This window comes from Netta rufina (assembly GCF_964035555.1).
Source record: "Netta rufina genome assembly, chromosome: 25".
Lineage (NCBI taxonomy): Eukaryota > Metazoa > Chordata > Aves > Anseriformes > Anatidae > Netta > Netta rufina.
This window is the reverse complement of record NC_140149.1, coordinates 3,048,350-3,075,367: the sequence shown is the minus strand read 5'-3', so window position 1 is coordinate 3,075,367 and position 27,018 is coordinate 3,048,350. Positions and strand designations below refer to the sequence as shown.

Sequence of the window (27,018 nt, the reverse complement as noted above, 5' to 3'; positions counted from 1 at the left end):
TTGGGAAGGGGCTCGTGGAGCCCCGAGGATCTGCAGCTCCCTCAGGTGCTGCCAGCAGGGGCTGGGCAGGGTAATAGGGTGGATTTGTAGTGCTATGGGGTGGGTTTGTAATATCATAATGGGGTGGGTTTGCAGTGCTATGGGATGGATTTTAGTGCCATGGGGTGGGGTTGCAGTGCTGTGGGGTGGGTTTGCAATGCCCTAATACAGTGGGGTAAAACAGCCAAAGCCATTGTGCTGTGTAATTACCCCAGGAGTCCAGACCCCTGGAATCCCAGGAGGGTTCAGTTGCCCAAACCCCAGTTCAATCACACCGTGGTCTGCCTGTAAAGCAGAGACGATGCCGTTTGCACAAGCTGCTGAGGAATTGTAATGTTTTTGTTGCTCTGTTTGGTGATTTTTTTTCAAAACAACGTTCTCAGTGTAGGGGGCTGAGCTTTCACGTGTTTTCATATGGAAATGCTTTGGTAACGAAGGGAAATGTCACATCTGTAATCACCCCCTGCCCCTTCCCTTGAGAGTGGGATTTTAAGGAAAAGCCCACATGGGAGCTGAAAACTTGCCCAAACGCGCTAAATACCAACAGCAATAGCAACAACAAATCTTGGCATCGGAAAGAAAAAATCTTAACGTTTTGCTTTCCTTAGGAAAAAAATAAAATAAAATCCTGGACTGTTGTCAGAAATGCTGCTGGAAAATGAAACCCTCAAGTTTGAAGCTTTGTGAGCGATGCTGTGATGGGCTCGGCACGGCTCTGCGTTACCTGGGCATCTCTCAGCCTCTTTGAGGTCTGCTTGAGCAGCGCAGAGTGTTTTCAGGATTTCTTTTTTCTTTAATATTCGGTGTAATGGGGAGGCTGCTTTTAACTCTGCAAGGTGGGTGTCGTCAGAGCTGCCTCCTTTTAGAAATTCGGTTGTCAGGTTTTCCTGTGGTTTGAGCGTGCCATATGTCTCTGCTTCAGCCGGGGATTTCAGCTGCACGCTGAGCATTAAGTGTAAAGCAATCCCATTAAAACCAACAGCCATCGGGGAGAAGTTGAGCCTGGCTTTGCACGTCCTCCTGAGCCCCGACCTGCCTCGCCGTGGCTTTAGCACGACCCGAGGCTGGGCTTGGCTTCCATAAAACCTTTTTCAGAGGGTTTTATGGAAGCTGGGAGGATTTGTGCTTGCGTGTAGGGCACGGGGACGGTGCCAGAGGGACGGTGCCAGAGGGATGGCGAGCTCCGTCAGTCTGTCTGCCCCATGGCTGCACCAAAATATGAGCAAATTTGGTCTGGTGGTGCTGTGGTTTAGTCCTTGCTGCCTCCCAGCTTGTCTACACACACTTTATGGCACGGTGGGAGTGTGCTAAGCCAGCCAGACCCCCCAAAATCTCCTCTGCATCCCTGCAGCTGCGAGGTTCAAGCAGAATGAGGGGATGACTGAGCAGCTCGGCTCGACTTTGCATTTTCTGCCGAGGCGAGCTCGAGCCCCGCGATCAATTTGAAGAATAGGCTGCATTTTTTTCACAATTACCTCAGCGCTTTTTTGCTAAATTCATGCGATAAAATGCATTAAATGTAACAGCACGGAAAATAAAAGTTCGGTTTGCGGAGAAATCCTGATTTAGTGTGAAGATAAAACAAGATAAAACAACTGGAAAAATTAAGTGGAATAAATAAATCCTGCCCGATAGAGCCGAGGGTGACAGACGGGGAGGGGAGGAGAGGTGGACGCGCTGTGCATGGCGAGCTGCTGGTGTGCGAGCAGCTGGGCAGCGGCCAGGCCAGCTGCTGGGTGGCTTTGGGAAGGCTTTCATCCTGGAAGGGCATTTTCCATGGGGAGAAAGGGCTCGGATGGTGCTTTTTGCTGCTCCTTGTGGGGTTCAGAGGGATGCTGTGTGCTCAGGGGTGGAGGTCAGGGTGCTGGTTGCGGTGCTGCTCGCGCCGTGCTGGTTGCGTGTCCCCAAACGCACACCAGCCCTCTTGTTCCTGGGCTCGAGGTATCGAGTACTCGTTTTTTGGGGGAAGAAACGAGCAAATGGGGAAAGCAAGAAGCAGGGCAGGGTGTGGGGGAAGAGGTGTTGGGATGAGTTGCCAAATCCGCCGGGTAAAAATTAGCAGCTGCAAGTGTGCAAGAGAAAAGGTGGAGAAGGAAGGGGGTAGGGACAGATGGAGAGAAGGAGGGAGAGAAAGAGGGGGTGGGAGAGAAGCGAGGGGGGGGCAGTAGTGCAGAGAGATATTAGTTAAAAACCCCGTAGCCCCGAGCCCAGACGCCATCTGCATGTAGCAGGGTACCAGGCTCCAGGTTCGATGCGCGCCTTGGCCAGCTGCCGTGCCCACGCTGTCCCAGAAGAGAAATTCCTCGTGCCCCAGCCAGGCTCTCCGTTAAGGCAGCCCCAATTTTAGGAAGCACTGAGCAGCTGTCTGCGAGCAGGGGACTTGAGAGCAGAAAAAAATCTTCTCTGGGGGCTCCGGAGGGAGATCTGGAGAACTTCCACTTCCACCAGTGCTGGGGGCGAAGCCCTGCGAGCGAGGATTAGCTCTTTGATTAAACAAGCCCGCGTCCTCCGAGGACTGCTCTCCCCTGCAGCTCTGCTGGCGTTTTCTTTCCTGGGTGAAGCTTTAACCCCTTCCATCGCAACGGGGCTGAATGGCTGAGGGAACCAAGGCTCAGCTTGGAAGAAAAAAAGGAAGCTATTTCCCGTGACCTTGCCCTGAATATTTGCAGTTTTCTCTGCCTGATGGGGGTTTTTGGTGAGGACTCGGTGGCTCGCTGTACCCACTGCTCGCTTGCTGCTGCAGCTGTTTCCATGTTTCCCTTGTCCCAACCTGCTCTCATGGGCTGTGAGTGCCCGTGTCTTGCTGCAGAGGAGTTAGCAATAAGCTTTGGGGGCTTTTTTATCTCCTTTGGGTGAAGCAGTGTCCTGAAAAGTGCTTGTGGTGATGCTTGGTGGCCAAGCGCGTAGGGTCCTGGTGCCCTGGGGTCTCCCCACCTCTCACCGCGTTGGATCTCAAGGAAGCCAAACTTGCTCCCTGCTGCACAAACAGCACCTCTGTGCTTCCCTGAGCTGTGTGCAGCAGGGGGAAATAATCAGAGGCTGGAGACTGAAGTCCAACGTGGCCACGCGTGGGTCCCAGAGCCTGCAGGCTGCTCGTGGTGCGGTGCAGAGCAGTGCTGCCGAGCAGCTCCACGGCCCCCGGGCTCCAGTCCCTGACTAATTACTTCTAGGCCTGTACTCTTGACATTTGCAAGCTCCTGATTAGAGCAACGAGGGAGAAATCTCCAAGGGAGATGGAGGCCAAACTGCGCCACTAATAAAAGCTGAGATTGACAATCGGCCGGGAAGCTGGCGACGGGGAGGTGGAGGGACTCGTCCTTGCAGTCTCGGTTTCTTTCTGAGCCTCTGGGATGATGAGAGAAGGTCAGGGCTTGTTAACGTCACCGTGAGGAGCAGGATCTGCCACGGCCATATGCCTGATGCCCCCAGGGCTCGTGCCAGCCTCCAAGTCCCTCTCAGCTGCGTGATATTATTAGACACGGACCTGAGCTTAGGCCACCTGCAGAATACCCCGTACGACCTCAGGTCTGCAGACTGTCTAGGTACAAAGCTGCCTCTGCTTCCGTGCCTTCCAGCTCGGTGTTTGGATCTCAGATCTGCAGCCTCCTGCATTTTGAAGTCTTCCCTTTGCCCTTTTCTCCCGCACGTGCCAGGACGTTCCTGTCTGACACCAGAGGTGACGGTGACCAGGGGGACCCGCAGGTGTTTGTGATGGGCCAGGAGAGGATGTTCTGCTGAGGCAGAGAGGCTTTTTCCCCTTTAAATCTCCCCTTTAGTGAACTGCACCGTCTCTGGCAGGCTTCCTGCTGCACGCACTCCGCGCCCACAGCTTCCTATACCAAGGGGTAAACACCATTTCACCCAGCTGAGCTGCTGGCCCCGGCAGCATCCTCCCCCTGGAGCTCATCCCGCTGCTGGAAGAGGCTCGGCAGCACCGGGGTCAGGCTCTGCTGCTGGTGGGGAGCCGCAGCGGGTTCGTGCTGCCTCCTTCCCACTGCAGGCACGGCTCCTCCGTGGGGAACAGAGCGGGCAGGACATGGGGTGTCCCTCCTCCACCCCAAAGCATGCCCAGCGCTGGGTGCACGGTCAGGGTCAAGCCAACTTTTTGGGGAATGGAGAGCTTTCTGGTGGAAAACTTAGCCCTGCTTCTCTCGGTGCTTTCTCCTACTCTCGGCTCCTGAGTGCCCTATTTATCCAGGCTGCAGTGAGCATCCCTCTGGTGCCTGCAGCCATCGCCGGTGCCGGGAGCCAGCGTGCGGCTCTGCAGCACCAGCCTGTGGCTAGGGGTCTATTTAGGGTCTCTGCGTCCCATTGCTGCATACAGTGGACCTGCTATGCTGATAATTAGGCTTGGGAGCACAAAATAACCCTTGCACATCTCTCCTCCATCAGTTTTAGTAGCCGTGCATGGGTCTCTGGACCAGGTTGGGTCCACAAATTAGCTAAAGCTCTTCCCCTGGCCCTTACACTCCTGCTGTAGCCCCTGCAGGGGCTTGATCCCCTTCCCAAAATTCACCCAGCAGCCCGGGGGGGTGCCCTTTGGATCAAGGCACCCAACGAAGCTGTCGTGGTCCAGCCCTCGTTGTGCAGTGCGGTGCAGGGAGGCAGCAGCGAGGCGTTGAGCACAGGGTGGGCACAGGGATGTGTCCGGGTGGCCACCGGGGTCTCGGTGCCTCCACCTGCTTTTTGAGGAGGTAAAGGGAGATTTTGGGCTTTGTAACCCAAGAGTTTGTTGATGTCCTGGTGCAAACTATGAAGCCCTCGGGCTGCCTCCTGCAACATCAGGGCAGGGCAGGGAGCAGGGACAGGGCAGGGGGTGCCCTGGGGCTCCCTCCCCACGCTGTGGGGCACCAGGACACCCCTTCCCCTGCCCACGGGCATCCTCCCAGCCCCTCTCTGCCGCACACACAGCGAGAAAACAACCCCAGCCCCTCACACACCAGGGAGGGCGCAGCATCAACAGGTACCTGATGAGAGACACCCGCTGGGGTGCGCAGGGAAGCCCCCGCTGTGCTTTTTTTTTGGGGAGGCGGCTGCGCAGCGGTGCAGCTCCCCCCCTGCGCTGCAGCGGGGGCCGAACCGGCTGGAGCGGGGGGCGTGCAGCATCCCGGGGCTTGGAGAGGGCATCCTTCGCCCTGCCAAGCACAGCACCAGCACCAGCACCAGCAGCACCACTGCTCGGGGGGTGCGGGAGCCAAAGTGGCGGTCAGCAATGGAGCCGCTGCCATGACAACCCCGGGCAGTCAGCCTGCCTGCCGCGCAGGGATGCTCGCGGCCAGCCGCGCCAACGGGGCTGGGATGCTGCGCTGAGTGAGCACCAGGGCTCAGGAGCCTTCACCTCCAGGCTCTCCTCCTCCTCCTCCTCCTCCTCCTCTGAGGCTCCGGGACCCGCTCGGAGGAGCCGGGGGAGCAGCGCGGTGGGGACGTCGCCTGCAGCTCCGCGGGGAAGTTTCGATCTTGCGTCAGAATCGGCATTTGGGGAGCTTGTGCTTTTTTTTTTTTTTCTTCTCTGTTTTTTTTTTTTTTTTTTTTTTTTTCCCTCTCTTATTCAAACAAAAGAGCAGCAGCCAGCCGGCGACCCAACTCCGAGCCCGTTTTGCTCCCCCAGCCTGCTTTTATGGCCGCCCTCCCTTTCCTGCCGGAGACACTTACGTTTCCTCCTCGGGTTATAAACTTTTGATGCCAGATCTCCGCAGCGCGTGCCCGGCTGAATCTTAAAGTAGCGTCTCGAGCAGGCACAGATCTGTGACCTTCATCTCTTGCTCTGCACCTTCTCTCCTCCTCTTCCTCCTCCCCCCGGCCCTCCCGTCCTCCTCCCTCACCCAAGGATACTGGGGACTCCCTCCGGATGCCGCTCGGCAGGCTCAGTGCTCGCAGGCTGCCTTTCCAGGGGCTCTCCTGATCTCCGTGGAGCTCCGCATCGCTCGCCTCCGCGCCTGCCCCGGTGGTTTTGCTCCCCCCCGTCCCCACACACACGCACCCCCTCCCTCCTCTCCCCCCTTTTCGCTCCTGGTGGCCTTGTCGGGTGTGTTTTTTGCCTGGTGGAAAAGTCCCTGCTGCCCAGGATGGGGGTCGGTGGGTGCTTAGCCCTGCCCTGGAGGTGCCTAGTCGTCCTCTGTCTCAGGCTGCTCTTCCTTGTGCCCGCAGGAGTGCCCGTGCGCAGCGGAGATGCCACCTTCCCCAAAGCTATGGACAACGTGACTGTGCGGCAAGGGGAGAGTGCCACGCTCAGGTAGGAGCCGCTGCCTTTCTGCCTTTTGGGGAGGGGGGTTCGGGGTGCTGGGGTGGGCACGGCGAGGTCTTGTCTGCGCCTTATGGGGTGGCCGTGCGCCGAGCGGGGCTGCCGGAGAGTCCTGGGACCGGCTGGAGACTTCGCATCCCGGGGGCTCATCGTGGTGGGGGACCCCCGGCTCCAGGGAGGGGGGAACCGGCGGCAGTGCGGGGCTGGCAGCCTCCTGCCGGGGCTGGCGGGGGGCTGCGGGTGCCAGACGAGGTGCTGACAAAGGGGCTGGGGTGGCAGACGGTGACTGAGCGCCGCTGCCGCGCCTGAAGTTGTCTCGGTGCGTGCGGGGAGCGAGGGGGGGTCCGCGCCGTGCCAGCGCCAGCCCGCATCGCCGGCGGGTCCTCGGGGCTGCCGAGCCTCGGAGGTGTCAGCGCTTCGCCCCCATCACTTTATAGTCTCCGCACGAAGCCGTTAATATCAAATCAATCTTTTACTCCAGGGGTGCATCTTATGAATTCTGATGGATGCTTTCCCTCGCGCGCTGTGCTGTAGGAGAGACGCAGGCAGCTTGCCCGCAGACGGGCCGCTTCTGGGCTGCAGAGCGCAGCAGATAGCCCTTCTCATTTCCTGAGCGAGTTACAGGTGTGCCCGCTGCGTTACCCGTGCAGGATACCAGCTCTCGGTAGCCAGCGCAGCGCTGAGGCCAGAGGAGCAGACCAGAGCTGTGGGCACTGCTCAGCTCGTGTCGGGGCTCGGGGTCGCACCGTGCTTCATCCCTGGCACCCTAGGGAGGGCCTGAGATGGTTTGGGTGGCTGGGAAAGCACCCAGGGATGTGGGGAAGGAGCACGGGGATGCTGGGCAGGGAGAGGAGCGAGTCTGGAGGAGTCAGCCTGCTGCTTTCCCTGCAGCAGCGAGCAGCGTGCCCCAACAGCGTGAGGCTGGCTGCTCCCTCGCTCCACCCCGGAGTATCGGGGCTGCAGTGGGGAGCAGTGGCTCTTCCCCGTGCCACACACGGGGATGGCACAGGCAAGCTGAGTGTGTCACGCTGTCCCTTAGCACCTGAGCCATCCCAAGGCTGTGAAGCTGGCGCTGGTTTGGTCGGAGGCTGCTCTGCTCGCGGGAGGCGCGGGGCTCAGACAGGCTGTCCGTGGTTTTGTGGAGGGGAAACATTTGGTGGTGGTGGGAAACAGCCTCTGGCTCGAGGTTCTGTGGTGCCCACACCCCGTTTCTTGGTTGTTGGTCTGTCTGGATGGCGGGGATATTTGGGTACGGCGAGTGGTGCCGCTCCCCACTGGCCCCTCTGTGCAGCAAAGCCCCAGGGGATGCTTCAGGAGGCCCCGCAGGCACTGTGGGCACAGAGGGATGCTTGATTTGTGGGGAGAGCTAGAGATAAGCCCCCCAATGTCCCCAAACAGGGCTGTGACTGTGCAGCACCTGGGGACATTGCCCGTGCCAGGCTCCCCGCTGTGTGCCTACAGCCGGGGCCATGTGGGGACCCCACTGCCATCACCCCAGGGAACGGGGGCTGTGATGGAGCACAGGGTGCCTTTCCTCCTGCTCTCAATAACTGCATTGCAACGATGATTAACCCAAGCTGGACTGAGCGAGGCAGCCTAAAGAAGAGAGGACAGCCCCCAGAGGGATGCCTCGGGCCCTGGTGCTCCTTCCCTTGCTGTCTGAATTCCTTTTGCCAGTGACCTGTGGGGCTTGGGCCTCCCAGAGGCGATGCTTGCGGAGGGCAGAGCAGAAACGGTGCATGGGGGCGAGTGCTGCAGGGGGCTGAGCCCCCACCCCAAGGACCCCACAGCATTTGGGCTTGGTGCCGGCCAAGACTGCCACCAGCAGAGGGCTGACTTGGATTTCCTTTTTTTATTATTATTTTTATTTTTTTAAGCTTCTGGCCTCTTTTCTGCGCTGTTTGTGAGAGGGGATGTTTGTGAAGCAGCCAGCCCTGGAGCGGGGAGGGTTCAGCCTTCCTGTTGGAAACTCAGCAGCCCCCAGTGGGACTCCGAGCGCTGGTGCTTAGAGGAACCCTGTCCCCAAAGCCCTTTCTCTCTGCCCCTTTTCCTTCTCAGCATCCCCTCCTGCTCCCTGGTGCATCTTCTCCACGCTCTCACCTCCTCCCTTTTCCTCCCCAAATTCAGCTTTCCCTGCCACAGTCACTCCAGGGCTCCTGGCCTCCAGCTCCTTTCCCCCTCAGCCCCCCATCTCTTCTCACACTGCTGTTCCCAAGGGTTCCCCTCTTCCCTGCACCCCTATTCCCCTGCGGCTGCTCCTCTGCAGCCTCTGGGCCACCAGCATCCTTTTCCTGGGGCTCAGAGTTGGGAAAAGCATTGCAGACACCGACCCAACGTGGAGCATTACAAGGATGTGGCAGGGTGATTTGGGGACAGCAAGCAGGGCAGTGGTGTGCCGGAGTGCCATGGGGAGGCTGCAGGGCATCCTCTGGGGGAGCTGCACCAGAGCTTTGCTGGGCAGGGAGAAGCCCCTGCATGGTCCTTGGAGTGGTTTTGGGTCGCGAGGAGGTGGTGGCTGCTGGTGGATGTCCAGCGTGGTTTGCTCCTGGCACACAGCGTGGTTTTTGTGTGGCCAGGGAAGGAGCAGGCGTGGTGTCCCCTGCTGTCCTGCCTCCAGCACGGCTCCTTGGGGCTGGGACCAAAGAGAGATGAGACCCCCAGACCCCCATCTCCTTGCACCTGCAGAGTTAGCCCCCTTCCCAGCAGCTTCCAGGTCCCTCCAGACCTGTTATCAGGTGAGCATGAGGTGGGCTGAGCCTCCAAGCCTTGCTGTCTTCACCAGGGCAGGTGGAAGCTCTTTGCTTTCCAAAATTGTGTCCTTACACCTACGTTGTGCTGCAGAAAAGAGACGTGGGAAAAGTAGCGGTGGGGAAACCTGGAGGCTTTTCAGGCTGGTTGTGGTTTTCCCGTATTGGATTTTGGGTGCGTCCCTCTCCATCTCTCCACCCTTTTTCCTAGGGAGGCTCAGCATAATCCTTGCAGAAATGAAGGCTCCATCTGCAGGCAACTTCTAGGTCATCTGAGATGCGCAGCGAACAATTCCCCGGCTTTAAGCAGAGGCTGTTGATAATTCACCACTTTTTATTGTAAGAACAAACAATTCCCATAATAGTCACGCACCTTTCCTCTCCAGGGAACTCCAGGCAGTTTGCAAATTCTCTGCGAACTATTAAAACTAAAATCAAGCTTCCTGCTCTCTGACTCTGAGATACAAAACCTGCTGGGAAGCGGGGCAGGTGCTTGGATGGCAGCAGTGCCCCGTGCTGCGCGCCAGTTGGGGACACGGAGTGGAACGGCGAGCACACCAGTAACCCAAAGGCAGGGAGGTGGAGGAAGGTCATGGTTTAATTTCCCAGCTGGGGCTCGATGTGGAAACAAGGATTAAGTTTTTTTTTTTTAATATTATTTTTGGAGGAGTGCTGCGGAGTGTCAGCTTGCTACAGTGCTGCTTGGATGCGTGCCCCATGAGCTAAAGGGCACGGGCATCTGTCCCCTAGGGTGGTATGGGGGTGTCACAAGCAGGTCCCCACCATGTGCAGCAATCCCAAGGGGCTGAGACCAGCTAGAAACCTTGCCTTGTCTTTTATCCTGTCTGGGAGCATCTTCTCCATCACGGGGTTCGAGCCTGAGTGCAGAAACGATCCAGGCAGCGACTGAACCGCAGGCGGTGCCGCTGCAGTGGCAAATATTCAAGTGGTGTAAAAGCAGGGATGTGTAGTAAACCGGGTCGTATCGCTGTGCCGCCAGCAAATCGACCTTTTATAACAAGCATCAGTACAGTTCATAAAGACGTAAAACAACAGCTGCTCGAAATTTCAAGGCTTTATGGTTTTATCTGTATTTAAGAAATATTGGCACTTTTTTTTTCTTTAAGACAAAAGCAGCGTGTATGGGTGCCTGGGGGGAGAAAATGAGGCAGGGTGCCTGGGTTTTCTCCTCGGCTGCCATCACAGGGATGCCAGGACTTGAGGAGCCTCCTTGGCTGCTCCCTGCCTCAGTTTCCCCATCTGTAGGATGGAGCTGATAGCAGCTGTTTCTCAGAGGTGATTAGAGGAAGTGACTGTTCAGAGGTGGTGATGAGATTATATGAGAAATATGAGGCATCTATACCTGCCCTTCTCCCTAAGCAAAATAATAGGGATGCTTTTTTCTTACATTTAAGGCAGGTTTTCAAGTCAAATCCACTCTCCACCTTTCCATTCAGTGCTGGCAAGCTCAGGGCCTCTCTCCCGTTGTTTGTCCATGAAGGGGACCAAAGGAACAGGGGAGCTCTGCTAATTTGCACTGAGGACTCCGTGACTCGCTGCGTTTGGTCAATTAGTGAGCATGAGAACAATTCCAATTAAAAATAAAAAGCCCGAATAAAACATCATGAGATGCTGTTCTTCCATTTATTTTTGCAATTATAGTTTTAATTATTTCTGACAATGCTTTTTTTTTGGGTAATAATCTACCGCAGTCTATCTCGCAGCACACGACGAGGCCTCGGGAAAATACAACCAGCAGGAGCAGGCAGCAGGACTCTGGGCATTGCCTGAAAAGTCAGGAAATCAGATTTTTTGGCCCGTTTTCCCTATTGTCATCACATGTAGGCTCGGTCCTCAGTTTCCCTACCTGTTTATGGGGGTTGTGAACTCGCTGCTGCTAAATCCTCGCTGGGAAGTGGGAAGAGACTGATGCTTTTTGTGTGCAAATGCGAGAAGCGTGGGGCTTAGCGAGGAGCAGATTACTGAGGACTTGCTCCATCGCTGCCCCCTTCCTCCTCCTCCTCCCCCAAAAAGTTTTCTGGAGCAGCTAAATATATACCTGCCGTCTCCAAGGTAGAGCTCGCGGCATGTCGGAGCTGTAATTGGCGACTCCGTGAAATTACAGCCACGGATTCTGGCATTTGGATCCTCCTGGCTGGCATAATAATTTCTCCCTAGGTAGCTGGTATTTAACTTGTCTTAGCTGCTCCCGATAGTTATAATTACAGTGCCCGCTAATTTCCCTGAGCCGCTGCAGCCGCTGAAGGGTGCCGGGGGCTCCCTCCACGCCAGCCCCGTGCAAAGATGCTGGTGCCCCAGTGCAGATGCCGGCACCGCTGGGGCTGGGTGGAGGACCTGTCCCCGTCTTGGTGGCAATGCCACCGGTTCCTGTGGTCCATACGGAGAGCTAGAGCCCTGCTGAGTGCAGATCATCGCCAGGAGAGCACGTTTTGCAGAATGCAGCATCCTGCAAGGAGAGGAGGAGTTGTCACTTGCCGTCACCTCTCAAAGGGCCAGGCCACGAGTGCCGCTGCCTAGCGAGGAGCCAACCTCCGTGCTCAGCTGCTGAGCTCCGCCAGCCAGAAATAGTCACAAGCAGCGATACTCAGCTCCGGGGGATGAGACTGAACTGTTAGTAATCCTTTTGCTATAGCGTACACGAGAGCTTTTTGCAAGCATAATAAACTCCCCTGGCTTGCGAGCGGTAATAGCTGTCCTTCCCCGCGTAAGGCACGCTGCTCGCCGAGCGCCGCGCTTTGTTTCTGGGCAGGGATTAGGTGTTAACGCTGCAAAACGAAACCGGGGCACAGCGGCTGTCGCTCACCTCCCCGCTTGCCGAAGAGTTTCTCTGTTCCCTTGACTGCTCTCCCAGCGTGCCGCCGCGGCGCAGATCCTTCCATTCCTCAGCCCTACACCGCGGATGCTTTGTACAACAGCTGGACATATTGTTTTAAGTGATAATCTTTAGATACCGCAGCCGAGCAGACAGTTCATAAGGAATATCTGATTCGGTGACTATCACTTCTCCTTCCGTCCTTGCAAGCAGTCTTTGAGGGTTAGGATGTTCTGTTTTTTTTTTTCTGCTTTTTTTTTTTTTTTTTATTAATGAGAAAAACAGTTCCCCCACAGCCCCTGCCAGCAATTTTAGCCTGTAATGGGTTGTTTACCACTGGTTTGGCTGGACTGTAGGTCCTGTCTTCCTTCCCAGAACCCTTCAAGGTCAGATCGTCAGTGCAAAAGACTCACAGATTGCATTTCTGTTTTCCTGTGAATATTGCCCAAGATTTGCTTCCAACGAGTTGTTTCCATGACTATGCTCGTGGATGGACCCCCTCCGGACACAAATGGGTCTCAGAGTCTGCTGAGGGAGGAGGAGGATGAAAACCCCAGCAGTTGTGGAGTAGGATCAGGTCAGGCGATGGCGAGTTATGCGGTAAGGTAACAAATACCCCAGGAAGTATTCGATGCTGTCTCTGGAGCTGAGAAACCCAAGGAGCTTTTTCTTCTCTTGGTGTACCAAGACTCGTGTGTGTTGTCACCTCCTGGCTCCCTGAGAAGAGAGGGATGGGGGGCCAGGAGGGTAAAAGTGCAAGAAAAGAGAGAAAAGTTAGGAGGAGAGAAAGAAAATGGTAGGTGCAAGAAGGGAATGAATAAGGGGGAAGGAAAAACAGAGTCAATGGAGGCAAAATTCATGCCCTGTGACTCCTTCTGGGGAGCTCGTGGAGTTCAGCGCTGAGGGTTGAGTTCCTAAATCAGAGGCCACGGGGAGAGCATGGGTGCAGGTCCATAAGATGAATGGGCTTTGGTTCAAGGCCACCCCCTGGTACCCACATCCCAGCAGGGCAGGGCTTCCCCACCTCCTATTTATTTATATTTTCCCCTCTGTGTGTGCATACATGTGTGTGTGAATGTGTATATATATAGTGTGTGTATATATATATATATATATATATATATATATATATAAAATCTAACAAATTTCTAACCCATATAAATCCAATTACCCATGTTTTGCCTGCAGGGAGCGAGGGGAGATTAATGTTTGGTATTTTGGCAGGAATGTAAAAAGAAATAGGTGGTAATAACAATGAAGGCTCGTAAAAAGGAGCCGATGGCCGTGTCTGCGCCCGGGCACCCGGCCGTGATTCTGGTGGGCACTGTCACCTGCGGAGGGGCAGGGGGCAGCGGGAGCTTCCTGGGTACCCGAAAATATCCCTGGTATTCCGGTGAGAGGCAGTGATGCTAATGTGACCAGAATGGAAGCTGGTGAAAAAGAAGTGCTGGATGCTCCCAGGGCCCCTTCTCGTAGCGCATCCCGCTCTCTGATGCCGGCACTGTGGGAGCGCGGTGCTTTTATCCCCGTTTTGCAGAGAGGCAGGCAAGTCCCGAGGAGGCTTTTTGGGAAGGAGAGATGGAGCTAAGCTCCCTGCAGCTCTCAGGAAGGGGACGTTAGTCTGGTTGGAGGATAAGCAGTCACTGCAAAACCATGCCCGTCGCTTTGCAGCACTGCTTGGCTTTGTCCCACGTGGCATCTCCGTGCAGGATTTGTGCCGTGGTGAGCACAGGCACCCTTGTAGGTGCTCAGGAGGATTTGGGGAGGAAAGGAAGGTTGAGTTCAAGTCCTTTAGCACAAAACAAGAGGGAGACGGACCTGACTGAATGATGGGTGCTCCCGAGGGATGTGTTGGAGGCTCAGCAAGATGTACGCAGTGGGGACTTGTAGCCATGCCGAGCAGAGCCTGGTGCTGCAGTGGGGACCTCACCACCCTCCCATGGGCACCTCTCCTCCCTCGGCTCTGACATGTGGGAGCCGCTCGTCACCCTGCACTGATACCCTCCATTCTGTCACCCGGGCTGGCTCTCCTCTCGGGCAGGGTGCTGCTCTTTGTGTCCCTGGCACGGCGAGTTCAGCACGGCGGGTGGCACCCAGCACTGCTCCCTCCCTCGTCACCCGCGGTCACGTATTAATCACGGCTCAGATATTGCATCCCCACAGCCCTGCCTTGCCTCCCCGGCTGGCTTTGCATCAGGCTCCTTGCTCTCCGTTTATTACCACCACCAGTTTTATAACCCACTTTATCAGATGACTTTTTTTTTTTTTTTTTTTAAAGAGCACAACCCATGAGCAACTCATCATTTCAGAAGGAGGGAGAGAGCCGTGAGCAGGGAAGAAAGCCTCCGTGCTTACACCTTAAATGAAGAGGCTGCTTTACAGCGTTGTTGCATTTAATTCAATCAAGGCGGTTATAGCCGAGATTTAAGGTCCTTTGTGCGATCACAGGAGCTGCTCTGATGCGGCAGCAGGTAGAGGAAGAGGCTGAGCCCATTTCCAAGGAGACTCGAAGTAACTGCTGGAAGCAGCCAGGCCTGGGGCTCGCTGCAGCAGCGGCTCCGTTCGGGAGCTGTTAGCATTCACGTCACATCTGATCTCTCCCTCCGTCACCCTCCCTGCTCTGGCTCCTTACTCCAATATATCCCTATAAGTGGAATTGATTAGTTTGGCTCTTTTTTTTTTTTTTTTTTTTTTTTTTTTTTGTTATAACTAGGGGGAGGGCGGGTTTTAATTAATGCTCTTAACTGTATGATAATTGCGCCGGCTGGTCCCATCGCTGCCTGAGTCACCCTCTCCTCCCTTGTTCCTGCGAGGAGACCGTGTGGACTTAATTAAAGTTAGGGACCCAGGGCTGGCGGGAGCAGCGGGAGGCTCGCAGGGCTTTTGATGAAATGATTGCTATGGGGGAAGCGTCGAGCTGCTTCCTGGAGCCATAGATCACGATGCTGAGACACCGTGACGACTGTCTGGTTTGACCACCTGCATAAAACAGGCCATTGCCTTTCATCCAGCGTGTCCCACCTCGTGCCCGTGCGCTCCTGGAGGGGACAGCACCACTTTTGGAAGGTGCTGGGCCGTGGGCTGAAGGCATCTGACGCTGACAGCATCGCTGGCCCTCGTAGGCACGCCGTGATGTGTCCCTATCACAGTTCCACCCTGTTTTGAGAAGGCACCCATGGGTCTTTCTCATCTCTAATTCCAACATTTGTGCCTGCAGACAGCGCTGCCACCGCAGCTCAAATGCAGCCCAAGCAAGAGCTTAACAAGCTCCGAGAGCTGTCCGGAAAGTTATCCTGACACCAAGTGACAGACTCGCAATTGACATCCTCCGGAGACTTTAAACTCACTTCCACGAGGTTTCCAAAGCTGGTTTTGTCTCGTACCTGCAGAATCCTTTATCTGCTGCGACGCCTCCCCTGCCTTGCCTCATTGCTCTTGACGTCCCTTTTGTTGCCTGCTGCGGCGCGGGGACGCGCCTCTGAACGTGGCAAAACTCATCGGGGGGGCTCCTGCGGCTCTCTGCTCCCCTCGGAGCAGCTCTGCTCTGCTCTTTTCACTTGCTGGGTTCCCCATACACCTGGGCTGGGTGCTGCTCCCCCTGGCTCTGCAGGGAAGGGCTCTTGGTGTCCTGCTCGACTCGCACGGAGCCCTTGGAGAGCTCACAAATCTCTTGGCATGGCTTTTTGTTTCCCACGGGGTTCCTATTCACTGTGAGGTCCCATGATTTTCCTCCCAGGCAATAGGGAATGCAGGAAAATACCTGCTGTGGGGTGGCTTAATGTCACACTTTGGTGACAGCTTGAGGCCAGGCCTCTATTCCACCTCAATCCTTTTATTTATCAGACTATCCTTGTCGTCCCCCTGCCTATGCCACCCCTCTCCTAGCCCATGGTCCCAAGCCAGGAGCCATCGGTGGCCAGCACCCCAGGGCCCTGGCTGTGGGATCCCCTCAGAGACAAGCTCTGGCAGTCCCTTATGCTCCGTCTCAATTTTGGAAACCCGGGCTTCGTCCTGCTGGTGCTGAGCTTGCGGCGGTTTTTCAAGACTGATGCTGCACTTAGCGGGGTGCTGCCAAACCCACTGAGTCCGGCAGGTTATTTCCCTTCAGAAGCCATTTATCTTTTCCATTTCAGACACAAGCTTCAGTCTCTCATCTTTTTTTTTTTTTTTTTTTTTTCCTCCCACACTGAAGGAGCTCCCAGCCCTCCCCAATAACTCCCATGGTCAGCACCTGCCAAAGGGAACGGGGACACTGATGGGGGGCAGGTGCCAGGCACCCTGCCCTATAGGTGATGGGGTAGCAGGGCTCCTGCAATGCTGCCTGACGTTTATTGATTCCTTTCTGTTTATTACCGAGAGGGAGATGGCTCCAGACTTCAGCCCATGTATGTTTTTCCCAATGAGGTTTTTATGGGGAGGCTGCCCTCCCCACGGGATGCCAGCAGCTCCCGGGCTGGGTTTGGGAGCTTTATTCTGGCAGGGAACTGGCAATTTGTCTGCATGTCTCAGGAGAGAGAAGCTGAGATGCAAAACTTTGGATGGAAAGTTTGGGAGCATCTTGAGCTCTGCCACTGCCTCTCGCTGTGCCCTTGAGCACCTCACCTACCCTAGGGCTTTGATTTCCTTGCTTAAATAACAGGGGCACCCAATTTCCTGATTTTTGTGTTCTCCATAGCAGAGGACTGAGATCTTCAGCAGGGTGTTGCACATAGCCAAGCACTTTGGAAAATCCTCCCCAAAAGTTATCTTCAAGAGCAAGGCTCTTTGTCATTAAACACCAACTTAATAACACAAGGGGAAGTGTGATGGTTATTAAAGTTTAACAACTGTGTATATCTATTACCTAGCTGTTAAATCTTTATATGCCTTAAATAATCAATTGATATTTAATTAGCATATAGCACTGTTGCTGCCTTCCTAAATCTATAATGATAAACCAAGTTACAAGTTATTGGACATTAATTACTAGCTGATGATTAGAAACAGCAAGGCATTTACCAACCTCATCCCGGCTATAATACGGCGTGTCCGCCGCACGCTGCCGAGCTAAACTGCGCTCACTGTCTCTTAATAATCAATGGGTGTTTAACATGCAATATTTGTCTAATTAGCACTAAATTAAATCCTCATTGACAACACTTCAGGGTAAGAGATCTGCATCAAATATGATGGATTAGACACGGAAGGCCTGTTACTGGGAGCAGGAGATGCGCGTGTCATTTGCTCTGCCTGTCACGCCTGGCACGTGCCTCCGTGTGAGTGTCAGCCTGCTCCTGGGGGGACGGGGGAGTGAGCGATGCTGAGATGTTGGAGTGACAGTCCTGGAGACCCCAGGTCCCTCTGCGCTCTGCTGATAGGTACCAGCAGCTCTTCCCAGCCCCCTCCCTGCTTCTCATCCCGCTTTACCCAAGGATGAGCTCTGGGGTGGGACCAGGGTGGTCTCCTGCTGGGCTTTGTGCTCAGAAAGTGCTTAAATCACCCCGAGCTCCTAGCAGGGATGGCTGCTGGTTCCTATCCATATCCTTCCTCTGCCCCGACTGTCCCTATAGGATCTTCAGGGAGTCATTCAGTCACCTTGTGCCTGGAGATTTTCCAACAAAGGGTCCCAGTCCCTCTTGGCCCCCTCTATTTTGTGTCCTGCACGCTCATTTTTGGGGTGTCTGTGGTCGGTGGCCTCATCTGGGTGATGAGAGGAGGGGAGATGCTTGCAGTATCGGCCTGAACTCAGGTCCATGCTGCTGGGCAGGGGGTGGGAGCAGCCCCGATGCTCACTGAAGCCCCGTGGGGGCAGTCGGTGCGGGGAAGCGCCTCGCTGCACTCGGTCGGCACGCGTGGAAGTTGTTTTGCGAGAGCAGCGGGATGGATTGCATGGCCTCCGGCTCTTTCTGCGAATCAGCCTGTCCTTCACACTCAGCGTGGATGTAATTAACTGTGCTGATGGGATGTTATGCCAACAGCAAAGCAGAAAACACCAGAAAATGACTCAGAAGCAATGCCGGGGCCGTTCGGCGTGCTGCACGGCGCTTCCCCTGCTGCATGCTGTATGCATTGGCACGGCTGCAGCATCCCCTGCTTCCGAAGGAGGGCAGGGGCAGTGCTCCAGAGGGGAGCAATAAAACATAGGCTGGCTTTTTAGGAGGTGCCCTGCAGGGTCTGGCACTGCTGAGCTTCAGCTGAGCTCTTTGCTCTGCATCCCGGTGAGATGAACGGTCCCTGAGAGCTGCTCCTCTCCCTGGCTGCACGGGGGTGTTGGGTGCACAACTTCCAGCTCCCTCCTTTCCATCCCAAGAGCAGATCCCAGTTTCTGAAGTGGATTTCTTTCTCTCCCCCCCCAGAATCCCAGCTTCTGCAAAGTGCAGAGCCCTGCCAGGTGGGACTGATGTCTCTGGCACCCTGCGGGAGCTGGGATGAGAAAGTAGGGAAAAAAAAATTAAAATGACTTCCAATTAGCAATTGAAATTGTTCTTAAAGAATTTGCCTATTCTGCAAGGAATGTTTAGTAATTGATAGCAATTTCTAGCAATTAAATACAAATTAATTCGTGCTACTGAGTAGCAGCTTATTTATGGCTCTGTATTTATGGGCACTCCCTCTCCTTAAAAATATCATCGTTGCTTTTGATAAGTAATTAGAGTTTACTGAATAATTTCCCAACGTAGGTATGAATTTTAAGTAATTTTTACTACCAAGCAAGTGTTTCATTGTATTGCTGAGTGAGGGATTATCATTATTTATACCAGGGGAACGCCTCGAGGCTGGGACAGGCACTGTGTGGATGTATGGCGAGGAGACAGTCCTTGCCCAGAACAGCTTCCAGAGGTTTTCATGTCGCTGGTCTCCGTAGCAGGCTCCCGAGGGTGCTTTCCAATAAATAGAGGCTCGTGTTCTCCCTTTGCTTCTCCCAGCACCTCTGCAGCACGGGCTGCAAGCAGTGATTTTATTTCCAGCCCTGCTCCCCTTTCCTTCTGCTGGGATGAGTGCTGGTGCTGGGGAAGGGTCATTTCTTGGGGTGGGAGTCATGGTTAAGCTCACGTGAGCTGTGAGGTGCTGAACATCAGTCACGCCTTTTGAGTCATTTACTAATCTTTTGGATTTGAGGTGTCTCCTATTCGCCTTGTGCTTTTTTCAAAGCCTTTCAGGTGATGTCAGCTCATGGCTGCAGGCTTTTAAAGGTACCCCTGCAGTTCTGCACATCCACCTCAGCTTTGCAGCAGGTGAAACCCTTGTGCATCGTGGCTCCAGGACGTGCAGGTTTTTGGGGAGAGCAGTGGCTGGTTTGGTGTGCAGGTGGGAGCTGGCAGTACGGCACCGGGCTTGGAGAGGGCTCTGACCAGAAGAGTGTATTTTAGGAAATCTGTGCATCCCAAATGCCTTCCCTCAGGCTGTGCTGGCTCCCCCTGTCCCCTGGGGGATGCTCAGGGGCAGGACCCACACAAGGACAGTGTGCGAGGAAGAAGAGCTCCAGGAGAGGCGTTTGCATTATTAATACATGTACTCTCTCCTACGCAGCAGTCCAGGGAAGTCTGAATGTGTGCTGCTCCGTGGTTCATGAAACGTGGCAGTCATCCTAAAAATCCTGCAAACAAGAGGAGCCAGACTGGAGGGGCATGATAATAAAAGCACAACTGGGGAGCATCCCTGGGAGGGGAGAGCCAGCATGGTGTGCTTGATGTGATGTGGTTTTCGGGAGCTGGCAGCAGTGCTTGGCCTTGTGGGGTGACTTGTGGGCTGCTCAGAAGTGCGGGCTGTGTGCCCGAAATGTGCTGTAGGGCTCCTGGGGTGGAACCTGCTGCCTTCACCAGCTGCGAGGGGGAGATTGGGGACCTCAGAGAAATGGATATCCCATGGCATGTAGGAGGGCAGCAGCCGTAGGGGAAGAGCGTTGGGATTTATGACATACAGATTACAACTTGATGGTTATTTGGGAGCTTTGGGGCTGTTTGGGCCCTTTGGAACATCGCTGAGGTGCCAGGACCCGTGGCTGTTCCTGTCCCCTTTGTCACCTGCAGGTAATGGGGTCAGTCCCCACGTGCCGCTGCGCTGCCTGCTCTGGCTCATTTCTGGCTTCATTACCGAGCTTGATTAAATGGCACTTGTACAGCGAAGGGTTGGGAAAACACACAAAGGGACTTTTTAGTCATCTGAGGCACTCAGATACTGCGGAGACAGAGAAACAGATGCTGAAGGGATCGAGAGAGACAGAGTTTGACCTTGCGGCTGCAGCAATGAGATGTGACCCGCTAGGGCAGCGGCCTCCTGGGGTCCCGCAGCCCCTGAGGAAGGGAGGAGGTTGGGACAGAGCCTCGGGACTGGAAAAGGCTCCTTCTGGAGGGAAAGGGGGCAAATTGGATGGCTGTGCTGTGTTTGAGAGGAGCTGGGGACAGCTTGTCCTGAAATGTGGCTTTGGGAGGATATAGGGTGGGGAGAAACTGAGGGTGGGGAGGTTTTGACCTCAGCATCTCGCTTCTGTATCTTATTCTATGGAGCCTGTGTGTGACTGTGCGCATGTAGCCAGCGATATTGCTCACGCTATCAGTGCACAGAGCTGGATTTAGCCTTTATCTCACGGGCTGTGCAGCTGCTGTGCCATCTCCGCACGTACCCAGCGTGTGGGGTGATGCTAAGGAAGGGGACTGCTCTTGTCACCTCTCCACAAATCCTCAAGGAGGGCATGGTCTCCTGGTCTGTGAGCTCAATCTTATCACCGGTTGCTCTTGTGAGGCTTTGGGGGCTGGAAAGGCTGCAGAAATGATGGCAGCTTTTATTGAAAGGGAGCTGCCTGGGCTGGGACGGACGCAGGAATGACTTTTAAGAGTGAGGAGCGACTTCAAACCAGCGTGCCTGTGGTCCTGGCCTCTCCTGGCCTGGCAGCCTTTAGTGAGATTTCAGTCCAATTACCTCGTGCTGTCCTTCCCCTGATGAAGGAGCACGGAGCTTCCCTCCCTGCCCATCTGCCCACCTTGTAGCCTGCTTCCCTTAAACCTTTTCCTTTTACACCTTCCCTGCTGTTGCCGGGGTCTGGGGCACGGCGCTGGCTTTCATCTCCTTTCTTGTTATGGTTCAGAGCTGGTGGCTTTTGGCCTCTGCTCTACAGGTTTGTTAGGAGCTGTTTGTGGCATGGAGATGCTGTGGACCCTTCGGGTTAATCGGCTGCCTGGCTACAAGGGATGGGACCCGGTGCCCCGCAGGAGCTGTGTGACAGCCCCGCTCTCGCCCCGTGATCTGAGCACGCTGGCACTCGGTGCCTGGGCATGGAGATCTTAGGAGATGGCCGAGACTTTCAAGTTCAGTCTCTGATGGCCCCGCTCTCCCTTCCGGCAACTCGGAGACGCTCGCTCGTGTGATTAACTTCACATCCAAAAAGTCACTGCCTCTGCAAAGCTTCAGGACTCAGCCGGCGCTTCTGACTGCCTGAATGCCCTGCAAGCCTCCAGACAAGGGTCAGCGAGGCTGCCGCCGTCAGAGGAGCTCAAAGGCTCCAGGTTTGAAAGCGAGAGCACTCCTCAGCTCTTTGATAGCGGAGCCAAGTGCCTGCAGACTGCGAGGGGCGTAAACAGGGAGCTTGGGCAGCCCGGCGGCCGCACTCCAGCTCCTTCTGCGCAGAGCGTGGCCGGGCAGTGCGGCAGCACGATGCCAGCAGATGTCAAAATCATGGCGTGGTGAGCAGGAGGTCTCCAGGGATGGTCAGAGAGGCTTAAAGGCTGCGTCCCCGGTGTAGGGACGAGGAGCTGGCCTCGCCAAGGTGGAAAGGAGGGAGCGGAGCTGCCCCAGCCCCTCCTGGCAGAGTCACGGTTAAGCCCCGTGGCAGGATTGCTCACTGGTGATTCATCGGCGCTGTGCTGCTAGCTGGGGCGGTTCTCCTGGTCCTGCTTCACCATCTGCAGCAATAACAGCAGGGGCAGGGGAGGGGGAATCAGCGCTGCTGCCTCCCTGTCATCCCCAGGGAGTTTTTGGTGGCTCTGAGGTGCCACCGCGTGGGCAGCCACCTCGGACAGAGCTGGGGTTGGGACAAGGGATGGTGCAGAGCAGATGCCGGAGGAAGGGATAATAGTGCAGGTGGTACGTCTGGGGGGGAGCTGCTCTCTGCTAGCCCTGATTTTATGGCTCTCCAGCATCCCGTTGACCACATGAACCAAGGGATGGTCCCCATGTTGATCAGGGGACACTTTAGGGAGCAGGTGGATGTGCGGACGGGGGGTACCAAGGTTCCTGCCCATGGCTGCAATGGGATTTTGCCCTGGTCCTTCTGGCATTTTGGAGGAGAAGGCTTGAAGCAGCACCTGAGCTGGCTGACCCTGCAAGTAGATTTGTTAGGTCAAAGCCTCCTCTTCGCTGCTGTCTTCCTGACAGCAGCCCGTCCCCTCCACCAAATAAAAATTCCATGCACGGAGCCGGTTAAAAACATCAATTAGCTCTAAAACAATTATTATTTTTTTGAAATGCCATTTTATATATGCAATAACACAACACAATAATCCTGGGTTATTTAACAGAGCATTTACCATGAAAACAGTCATTACTCTTTAAACGCCGCTGACTGTACAAGCCTCTTAACATTAAACGGCAAGTGAGGCAGAAGTCTTGCCGTCAAAATGCCACGTTCCCCGGAATACATTAGAGGCACTGCTGCCAGGATGCTCCCTGCGTGGCTGAGAGCCCTTTCCCAGGTGATTTCGTGTCGCTGTGGACCTGCATGGGCACGCGTCGGGGATGAGGTGTTGGTATTTTTGGTCTTCTGGCTTCTCTTGGGGCGCGGAGGGAGAATAATGCTACAATCTGCAAACCTCATCTCCTATAACCTCCTCTTTACACTCCAGGGGCTTCACTTTCCAACAGGGATGTCCCCAAGTGATGCTTGTACGGGTCAGGCCATATTTCCTACAGCCCTGCATCCTCCCTCGAGCCCCAGCCCTCGCCTCGGCATCATCCCCGTCTCAAGGGGCAGTCGCCGTGTTCTTTATTGAGCCTAAACCCCGCAGATTTAGCTAACTTAATATTGTCTATGGGGCCTATTGCGCCGCACAGATAAAGTCGGTTTTACTGCTAAGTCAATAATGGATTTCATGGAAAATTCTGCTTTTTTCCCCCCGTTTTGTGGTTCAGGGGAATTGTGCTGGATGTATAGTATTTACTTACTTATTAGCCCTCTTCCAGATACCTGTCATGAGCCCGAGGGAGCAGACAGAAATACCATTCTCAGGCTACCCAAAGCCTTTGGTTTAAGCAAAATAGTTGTGTTTAAAGATTAATTTAAGATGCTTTAAAAATTGAACAAGGCCATACATTTTTAATATTGATTGATATTATTATAAAAGATTCAGCTGCAACTCTTCTCACCAGGACCTCTCTTGGCGCGCAGACAGCGCGTTTGTCTGCGAGGGACACGGCTTAGTTATTTTTAATCTCCGAGCCTCGCTCCTGTGAAATTTATGGGAAGCGTCGCCTCGTGTCTGGCACTGCAGGGCTCCCCGGGCAGGAGCCTGGCACGGGCTTGGGAGGACACGGGGAGGAGGTGAGGCTGGGTGAAGCCCACGGCTCTGCCAGGTGAGGGCAAGCATCACGTAGCATCACGGCGGTGGGAGCAAAACTTCTTCCACTAAACTCTAAGAAACCTCAGTGCAGTAAACACCGAAGAGGCAGAAGGTAAAATCTTCCCACCATGTGACTGTATGTCTTTCAAACCTCCTTTATTATTATTTTTTCTCTTTATTTAATCTTATACAAGGTAGAAATGGAGACCAAAAGAAATGCTAACACCACACCCAGAACTGGCTCCTCGTTTGGAGGGACCTCCTTTGGTCGCATTCAGTTTGCGAGGTGGAGAGACAAAGCAGCTGCCCCAGCCCTGGAGGAACTGAGTTTGCTGCTGAGGAATAATTCTCCAAATTGCATTTATTTCACAGGCGTGAAAGGTCACAAAGTGAAGGGAAACAAGAACTGTATTCAATTAGACAATTCGATCAAAATAAATCTGTCAAGATGGCATTCCTGCTGAGGAATCAATTGGCCTGGAAAATGAAGGCAGCTGCTGCTGTTGTTATTATTGTTGTTATTATTATTATTTTAAATTAGCTCCAGTACCTGACACGAGTACCTGAGTTGGAGTGCCTGACTGGTTCACATCATCTATCACTCTTATTTGATATTAATACATCCTCCTCCGCCTTGCAGTTAGTGCCCTGTTAATAGCCAAGTGGCCCCAGAGTGTTTCCTGGGAGGTTGATGTGAATGATTAGTAATGAGAAGGGATGGCGGGGCTTTTCTCAGACAGAAGGTTAAGGAAGAAAAAAGGAGAGAGAGAGGAAGAACAAGCAAGCAAGCATGCAGCCGGCCTGCTTGGTCGGGTGCATTTCGTGGTGTGTGGCTCCAAACCTCCCAGCCCTGTGCTGTTTGGGTCCGTGTGGTGGGCTGGTGGTGCTGCAGGGACAGGGAAGGGGGTCGGGACTATTTGTCCCCTGGTTTGCAAGGTGAGGAGAGGCTGAAGTGGGCAAAGACTGAGATGAGCTGCGCCATTAGGGAATAAATAATTATGCAGGGGAAGAAAGGCTCCTGTCTGAGAGACGGTGAAGCCCACAGAGCCCACTCCATCATCCGAGCTATTTAAAACTTGACTTGATAGAGCACTGGAGAATTCAGCAAGGAGCCAGGCCTGGCCCAGCTGGATGCGAGCCTGGATAGCTCCGGCAGATCCCTTCCAGCTCTGGCTCTTCCCTCCCCGTTGCTGTCAGCTCATCGCTGCTGAGCTGGCGTTGCCTCCCCGCTCTCCCAGGGATGCCCCCTCTTTGAACACAAAATCCAGGGAAATCAGATCTGCAGGTTTCCAGGTCTCTTCCATAGGTCTTAAACTGCTACCGAGCATTATTTGGGCTCACCTTGAGGCTTTGGGGAGGGGGACGTGTATTTCTAAGCAAGACCTACTTCACAAAGCCTTGTGCAGGAGATCTGTCCGGGATCACTTGGGTGACGAGGGGTGCTGGCGCTTGCACCCTCCTGTTGCTTGCATTTTTATTGACCGGTGATGACAAACTGGTTTATGGACAGATCTTTTATACCCGCTAGGACTCGGCAGTTATTTCGAGATGATGCTTTGCCTCAGAATCTTCCTTCCTTCATCCTTCATAAATCTTAAGCAAGGCTGCTGCATTCAGTCCGAGCTTAATATTCCTCTTGCAGATCTCTGCACCAAAATGGCTGCGGCTGAGCAGGGAGCTGGATGGATCCCTTCTGCTCTACCCAAAGGGCAGTTGTGAGCTTTAACATCTGTAAAGGGTCATGAGAGCCTCGTGTAGGGCAGGGTGGTGTTCCCTTAGGGGTGTCCCATGAGGGATGCAGTACGTGGGCATCAGGCTCCTTCCATCAGATGGTGTGGGTTGGGGATGGGTATGGTGGCTAGCTGGAAAAGGCTGAAGGACAGAGATGGGGAAAAGAAGGGCAAAAGGGAGAGGAGTAAGGAGGAGACGGAAAGGGAGATTTATTGTGCAGCTGCGTGTTGCTGTTGTTGGCTTTTTTCAAGTAGAAAGCAGAGGAGAAAGAGTCCAGCCCCCTCATTTCACCTCTCCTCCACTAATGCACTCAGTTGCAAAGGACAAATCCCATTCACTTGGCCTTTCTCCTCTCCTCATTAACTCCCATGACCTTAGGGCTGTGGTGAGAGCAAAGCGTTTATCCCAACAAAAGGATTATCAAAATAAATAACCAGAGTTTTCAGAAAGGTCATGTCCCTCGCAAGCCCAGGCAGAGGCAAAAACCTCTGTGCTCAGCTGAGTTTAGACTGGCTTTTCTTCCCAGTGTCTCAGGCGATAAATCCCGCTTGCTGTCACCTCACCCGTGAGCATCACCTCCCCTCTTGTCCTCTCAGCAAAGCTGCAGAATATTTCCCAGAGAGCAGGACTCTTGGCGTGGCACTGCTGTCCCCATTCCCCTTCCCAAAGGCTTCTTGGGGTGTTCTGACCAGCAAAATGAGCCCCGAGATTCCCCCTTAGCCAGTCACTGGAGCAGTTCTCCCGCAGACAGGCTGCGTGAGAGGAGATGGCACGAGCTCAGATGGGATAAAATGTCTGAGAAATTGTGCCGGAGCTCCTTTGGCAAGCTTTCAGTGAATCCTCATCAAGCAAGGAAAAAAAAATGCACACGGGTTTATCAGGGGGTTAGCGCTCTTCTGGTTTCATTTCGGAACCACCTTGTCAGCATATGCTCTGCAGACAGCCCCAGACCTTTGGGGGCTTTAAAATCTCTGCGGGAGCTGCTGGATTTTGAGCAGTTCTTCCCCATGGAGCAGTCGGGGGCTCACCAGGCACTATGCAAGCAGGTGCTGGTCCATTTGCATGTCTTGTGATGGGCTTTGGGGATGGACCAGGCACCTTGATGGGTCAGGAGAGCATGACCCAGGGAAAGGCTCTGCTGGGGACCGAGCCAAAGCTCTGGAATTGATGCTTAGAAGGATTTGGTTGAATGAGAAACCATATATATATGTACGTATGTATTTGTGTGTGTACATGTCCATTTAGGTGGCTCTAATATAAGCCACGAAGCTAAAGCTCCCGGTTCAGAAGCCATCCCTCTCGTTTTGCTGCCATTTGGGGTTGTTCTAGGTGCCTGGCTCTGCTCTGGTTTTGTCTTCTCCGCATTTCTGACAGCAAACAAATGCGTCTCATAGGTGCTTTCGGTTTCTCTGAAAAAAAAATCATAAATGGTTGGCTGGTGCAAATGGGTTTGGTTGCTTACAATCAACCCCGGCGCAGACTGTCAGCAGAAGCCAGCACAGAGAAGTTTTGAAAACTGAGAGCTGAGGCGGTGCCAGCGCAGTACCTGCCTGGCGGGGGAACGGCGCTGACTCATGGCAGGAGCCCTCGGCACATCGCAGCCTGCCTCGTCCCAGCCCGCCTGGATGCTCAGCCAGCCCTCCTGCTCCTCGCGGCTCTGTGCAGCTGGGAAAAAAAAGCACCTGCTGCTGCCCAAGCGAAGTGTTAGCAGGTTTTATTCTCCCTCCTGCCTGCCTTCTTCACACCTGTGCACCGCAGAAATGTCTGCTATCATCATGTGCCCCCTGAAACTCTCCCGGAGCGTTTATCTATTCCAGAGAAATAGCGGAGGATGTGATTTGAGGCTGGCAGCCTCCCCCCGTCTTTCATCCCTTCTCTTTGACATGATTTAGCATC

The 27,018-nt window shown here is 54.4% G+C and overlaps 1 protein-coding gene across 1 annotated transcript in view; it reads left to right on the top strand.

Annotated features, from left to right (window-relative positions):
• Positions 1-6,104: 6,104 nt before the first annotated feature.
• LOC311218692 (opioid-binding protein/cell adhesion molecule homolog) overlaps positions 6,105-27,018 on the top strand; it is a gene marked incomplete at both ends in the record, with an annotated part of 99,455 nt that continues 78,541 nt past the window's right edge. The window contains one exon of the mRNA XM_084301480.1: positions 6,105-6,271. Within this exon, the coding sequence (XP_084157606.1) occupies positions 6,105-6,271 (167 nt within the window). The remainder of the gene's footprint in view (positions 6,272-27,018) is intronic.